The 6,597-nt window shown below is 38.0% G+C and overlaps 1 protein-coding gene across 4 annotated transcripts in view; it reads left to right on the forward strand.

The window, feature by feature from the left end:
- The window catches only part of LOC107571499 (homeodomain-interacting protein kinase 3), a 52,932-nt gene that overhangs the window by 21,064 nt on the left and 25,271 nt on the right, over positions 1-6,597 (forward strand). For all 4 annotated transcript variants that reach the window (XM_016257815.1, XM_016257817.1, XM_016257816.1 and 1 more), the window contains exon 3: positions 5,880-5,999. In XM_016257815.1, coding sequence (XP_016113301.1) covers positions 5,880-5,999 — 120 coding nt within the window. The remainder of the gene's footprint in view (positions 1-5,879; positions 6,000-6,597) is intronic.

Genomic DNA, 6,597 nt, shown 5'->3' on the forward strand with positions numbered 1-6,597 from the left:
GCTTTAAGCGCCACCTGCTGGCAGAGAGAGAATCTGCATCTCATTCAGCTCGTCTGCTGTTTCGGTTTCATGCAGATATTTTTTATGTATAGTTTCATAAAACTTAAGTCAAACCATTCTGTTTTTGTTTCAAATTTCGAAATTATACAATGTAATTTAGATTAAAAACAGCTCATGTTGCATGTATGCGGCATCTTTGTTTGGATCATGATTAAAATGCAGTGGTTGCCTCTAATTTTACATGGAAAGAGCACAGACAAAGCCCTATTTTGTTTATATGAAGATATTTATTTTATTTGTGTTATTTATTTGTTTTTGTTTAAAATTTCAATTTAGTTTCGTTATTTACATTTACATTATATTTAAATGTTGTTATTTAGCAGATGCTTTTATCCAAAGCGACTTACAAATGAGGACAATAGAAGCAATCAAAACCAACAAAAGAGCAATAATATACAAGTGCTATATTAGTATATTATTATAGTGTTATATTTCAATTTCACAAAGAAACATGCAGCATTTTGTCCAAGCAATAATAAAAGGACACATTTAATTTATAATTTGTCTTAAATCTCAAAAAAAGTGAATCGTTACATTCCTAGAGCACAATGCTTATTGCGATTTATTATATGGCAAGTGTGCAAAATAATATGAAGTTCACGCATTAACAGAACACAGCATATAGACTAAAGATTTGATAAGAACCCATATTATCGATTATAAAGGAGAATTGTTAACGATATTGTTAATGTCCACACAGCTGGCAGCTTTTCCTGTTGTAGTTTAAGTTGTGCACTAAGTTTAGCAGGTGTTCTGTCAGTGCTGGTGTTCTTTCCACTAAAACTTTGATGCGCATCGTCTCAGTTTATTACGTCAACATAACAAAAGATGTGATCACAAAACAAGCAGGAAAGAAGGTATCACATGTAAATGTTTTAAGTCATTACATTTAAATTTATATAGTCACCAGTGGTGATCTCAGCAAAAATATCACTCGCAAATGAAACTTTTTGGTCGCAAATGCGACCGTTTTAGTCACAGTCTGGAGCCCTGTGCATTCTCAGCGTTGCTGCATCTTCTATAGACAATTTTCTCTCTCAGGTCAACTACTGTCATGACTGAGCAAGAGTTTGAAGAGACTAAGTCAAAAAAAAAAAAGCTGATGACGTGTCTTTTGACACTGACTCTATCGACCCCTCGAGTACTGAGGTATGTTACTGCCACAGGCTAGCAATACAAGTAGTAGTCTACCGATATATCGCCGATATATATATCGCCGATAAGTCTTTCCATGTGCCCAATGTTTTTCTAAACGGATTGACATATCGTGCATTTATGCTTCCTCTTTAAGACAAACCACTCAGATGTGAAGCCAGCACCTGACAGACAATAAAATGACCAATTGTCATTCACTTTCTAACGTGACGCTATGCTGTTACATACACACTCCGGCGTGCAGCAAAGTCTTATTCAAACGTACCGTGAAACATCAGATCCGCAGTCCAGCGGCAGATCCGGTGGGAGACACAGATGTGATGTAAACAAATTCAAACAAAAATGAAACCGTGTTTATCTCACAAAGAATCAAAAATCCCGTAACTGGATCTTACTCAGGTATGCGCGTTGTTCTCTGGCACTTCTAAACAAGACGCAGTTTTCCGGTGGACTCAAAAGCCGGTGCACTTCAGAATGAAAGCTGGGTCGACACAAGAACTCTAAGTAATAATAATACGTTTGAATTCCTTTATATGTTTATTCAGGAATATCCGCTGTATTTGATTGGCCATGATTGGTGTAATATTACGTGTAGTATACCTTTTCATATGTTCCTGTCTTATTTAATGCTGCTATATGCTGATAACCAAGCATGTAATTATATGCCCTTCAGGCTTGTATTATTTTTACAATGAAACAGAAAAGCAAAACAAAACAGATCAGAGACAAAAAAAATTATTATTAACCAACTATCCCATACTATAATTAAAACAATCTGTTGCTCGGTAAACTATATTGTACATAAAATACATAGAATTACACATGCTATTTTTGACCTTCATTTATGAATGTTAGAAAGGCTGCACTAAACCTTGTTCATTTAAGTGGTTACCTCCGTTTAAAAAAAACTTTAGGTTTTATAAATAAATATTAATTTTTTAATTTTTTTTGTAGATGTTTTGGCAAAAGAAAAGGAAAGGGTGCACTAAATGTTACCTCGATTGTTTACTTTTTTGGGGGGGGGGGGGGGGGTTTAATAAATATTCTGCATGTCTCTCATTTACTGTAATTACATGTATTATATAGGCCAGATTTATTTCTTAATATCGGCATCGGCCATTAAAAATCGCATATCGGTCGACCACTAAATACAAGAGCACATAAAGTGTGTTTAATTGGACACCGCCACTTCACTTCTGATCTTTTGTACATCTGGGGCTCACCTAACTGCCTAAGGTGTGATTCTAGTCTAGGGACTAAAACAGTTTTTGGTATCGCACTCCTAATCCACACGCCTCCTTCACGGGGGGTGTTCAATTTAATCTCACACAGCAAAAGATATTTATAGAAGAAGTGAACTCCCCCTTATGGTACCAATCACAGGGCCTCATCTCACCGGCATGTGGAACCTGCGTTTGACACTGCCGCAGTGTTACAGCAAGTGGCTATTAGGGCTCTTGAATGTAGAAGAAATGCGTGTTTGCAGACTGTGGCCATGGGTGCAGACTTGGACATGGCATATTCTTACAGTACTGAAGTGACACATCCCTTTTTGAAAATAAAGCTGTTACTCTTAGAGGCTAAAATACACAACACACATGCAGGGTCCAGAATTAACACTCAACAAGTGCCAAATGTGAGTAAAAATAAAAACTGACTCACTGGCCAGTTGGCTGATAACAGTTTTTAATGAATTAAGTTATACGATATTTGAATGTCAATGAAAGAACGTCATTGTTTATTGGTTCGTTCTTATAAGTTTTACTGCGGTAGAAAGTTTACCATGAGGAATACAGCTAGGAAGTTAAAAGTTACAGCTTTTATGGTTTTTGCCTCTGCTCTATACAGTTTTACCACAAATACAATACATATAGAGATACAGATATATAGACGGACAGAAGTGATGAAACCTGATAACTAGGCTATCCAGTAGTATTAGATTTTTTTGAGAATGTTCCAAAAAACAACCTGTGCTTCAATAGAAGGTTTGACTATGGAAGTATAATCTGACCTTTTGCCCAAAAGTGTTAAGGGATTATATCTCCCTAAGGATCCCCCAGGAGGAGTTGTTACCGGGGAAAAGGTCATGTGGACCGGTCTACTTAGCCTGCTGCCACTGTGACCTGGTCCCAGATAGGTGGTAGGAGAATGGATTGATAGATTATATACTGTATGTACTGAAATCAGCTGTGCTGAAGCTGGAAACTTGTAACCCAAACTACTGAAAGATTTTTACCACAACTGGAATTTATTGATTTATCATTATGGGCTGCTATGCGATGTAATATGTCATTAGATGTGTGTATCTCGAAGTCAGATATTGGAATACTAATTATTCATCTCTCCTATCAGATCCTGCATCGTTATACAACAGGCCTGCTTGCTTTCTGTCCTCTGTGCTGATCTGAGACCCGTTTTCCCCCAGTCATATCCACATTGACCTTACATTGACTCCCTCTCCAAATGTCTTCATTTCTTTCCGTATAGCTCTTCATTTCATTACCCAGAAGTTTAAACATGTTTTCTCTTCCTCTTTCTCATGGGTTCATGTCTGAACAGCAGCTGGGGAATTTACAATGTTCTTCATCTCTTTTTCACACAGACCCTGTTTATTAGTCTTAAAGCTCAGGATTATGGTGTCTGTGTGTGCTTCGTTATGTGTGTGTGTGCGCAAAGAGTTTTTCTAATGGTAGCTACTGTTAACTTTCTTAAGGTTACAGTGCACCAGAAAATAATCATTGACGCATATGACTTTCTTTGTTTCATGGAAAGTTTAGCAGAAAGTTTACACTCTTCTTTTCTGTGCAGCAAAAGCATATAGTGGCTACGTCCTCTCAAACACCAAAAGATCAAAGTATATTTAAATGAGTCCATGCTAATATCTGAAACAATACAGTAACTTGTATGTGAGCAACAGACTGAAATTTAAGTCATTTTTCACTACTAAATCTCAAACCTGATTCGGACTTTCCAAATCATACATAATCTGCTGCAGAGGGGATTTGCAGCTTTCAGTTTCATCTATATCTATGAAAAAAAAAAAACTTTTCTTTCACACTTGTCTTTCACACCCAAGCGGCAATCTTCCGGTCTCTCACTTGAAACGGAACACGGAAGTGACTTAAACTGCAATTCATGGACTGGTCGCTAGAGACTGGCTCCAAAAGGGAGTCTCTCCCATAGACCCCCCCCCCCCCCATATTAAAATGCTTTAAAACTTTACATCAGAAAAAATGTTTACAGCCTGGTACAAAAAGTGGTTTTGGTCTATATAGATTTTGCCCTTCATGACAACTGTGAGGGGGGTGCATTTTTTTTTTTTTATATCTCATCCGTTTAAACTATATTAAGCCTTAAAGTTCTGCATAATTAAGGGCGTGGCCACTTGAGTGACCGGTGGATTGCCGCTGCTGTCACCACCGTCGAGCTAGGTGGGCATGGTTTCAACAACCAGCTCCACCCACGTCCCACCTCTTTGCCCATTTTCGATTATCTATCTGAGAGTGACGCGCAACGACGTGCAATGACGTTACGTAAAGTATGTCGCATACTTTAGGCTTAAAAATGCTCTTCAGAAACCTACAAGTGACGTCATGGATATTACGTCCATGTTTTTTTACAGTCTATGTTCACACCCCTTTAAAGGTGCAGTATATAATATTGATAGCTAGTGGTTGAAATGGATACTGAAGTCGAAATTCTAAATATTGGAGAGAGTCGTTTCTCCCGCCCCCTCCAGACTTGACGGTCATAGATGCAGAAGCTTTTTAGATCAGGGAGAATCTGCGATCTCTGACCCAGTTCATTTGTTAGCTTCCATGGCTGCAATACACTGTGTTCTCTGCCAACTGGCAACCCAAGGTATCAAATACTATTGGGTAAATTGGTAGTGGGTGGAATCACACAGATCAAAACAAAACTGACATTCCAACACAGAACGCACATTTCAAAGTAGAATCAACATTGTTTTTCAAAGAAACGTGTATGTGAACTTAGCATGTTTCCTAAATCTCTGCAAACATATTATAGTATTTGCAATGCTTTAGTACAGTCAAAAAAATGACATACACCTTTAAGCGTGAAGTTTCAGTCTAAAATATAAAAATGTCAAGCTGATGTGGTGCAGATGTTCTCGACTTTGTGTTGAGTTTCTTTGGATCAATTTGTTCTCTTAAGCTTTCCTGCATGATGGGCTGTTTAGAACAAAAAGGTATGTTTTTTTTTCCCTCTCTCTCTCTTTTTTTCTCTTGCCAAGCTATCACAAATATTCTGGCCCAGTCTGGGTTGAGAGGTCAAAGGGTCATGTGATCTGATTTTAAGATGTGCCACTGCAGGTCTTGCACCTCTGCAGTCCCCATGTGACACTGAGCATCTAATAGATCTTTCTCTCGCACCATAGTGCTGTTGACGTAAGAACGCACACAAAATGGCCACACGCCACCTCCCTTGGGTTTCACACAAGCGTGACTCCATAAATCGCCCGTTTCTGCGTGACGTTCAGAACACGTGCTGCGTTCTCAACGTGTTATTGAGAACACATGCTGTTTCTAGGCACCTGACAGTCTTTTGTTGATGTATCCATTTACGTTGGACAGTGTTAAAACATTAACAATGATCGAGTTCACCAAGCTCTGTTTCACTCTTTCCCATCTGTCTCTCCTCAGATCCGCTACATTTCTCAGACGCAGGGTCTGCCAGGAGAGCATCTGTTAAATGTGGGGACGAAGACATCTCGCTTCTTTTGCCGGGAGTCGGACTCACCGTATGCGGCCTGGAGACTTAAAGTGAGATCAAGAACTGTGACACGCACATCACTCACCCAAGACACCTGTATCATCTTCAATATTAAATCATCAGAAAAGAAAATGTGTTTCAGAGGTGCAAACAATCTTGAAAATTTAAGAAAATAATCAAGAAATGCATAGAAAATATTTTGCTTAAATATATCAATCTGTATTCAAATATAGATTTTTACAATATTTCATGCATTTTTTAATTATTTTATACGGTATTATACGGTAACACTTTACTTGAAGGGGTGTGCATAAGACTGACATGACACCTTCATAATCATGACATGACACATGTCATGAATATGAAGGAGGTTTTATGCATGTTTATGACAACTGTCATTAAGTGTCATTCGCTCAGTTATGTCATTTTTAATGCAAATATGACATTATTTGACCTAACTCTACCCCTACCCTTACCCCTAACCATAGCCCATAACAAAGACATCTCAAACAGTCATCTTTGCATTAAAAATTACATAACTGAGCAAATGACACTTAATGACAGTTGTCATAAACATGCATACAAAAACCTTCATATTCATGACATGTGTCATGTCATGATTATATAGGTGTCATGTCAGTCTTATGC

This window comes from Sinocyclocheilus grahami, unplaced genomic scaffold, assembly GCF_001515645.1.
Source record: "Sinocyclocheilus grahami isolate Dianchi unplaced genomic scaffold, SAMN03320097.WGS_v1.1 scaffold1602.1, whole genome shotgun sequence".
NCBI lineage: Eukaryota > Metazoa > Chordata > Actinopteri > Cypriniformes > Cyprinidae > Sinocyclocheilus > Sinocyclocheilus grahami.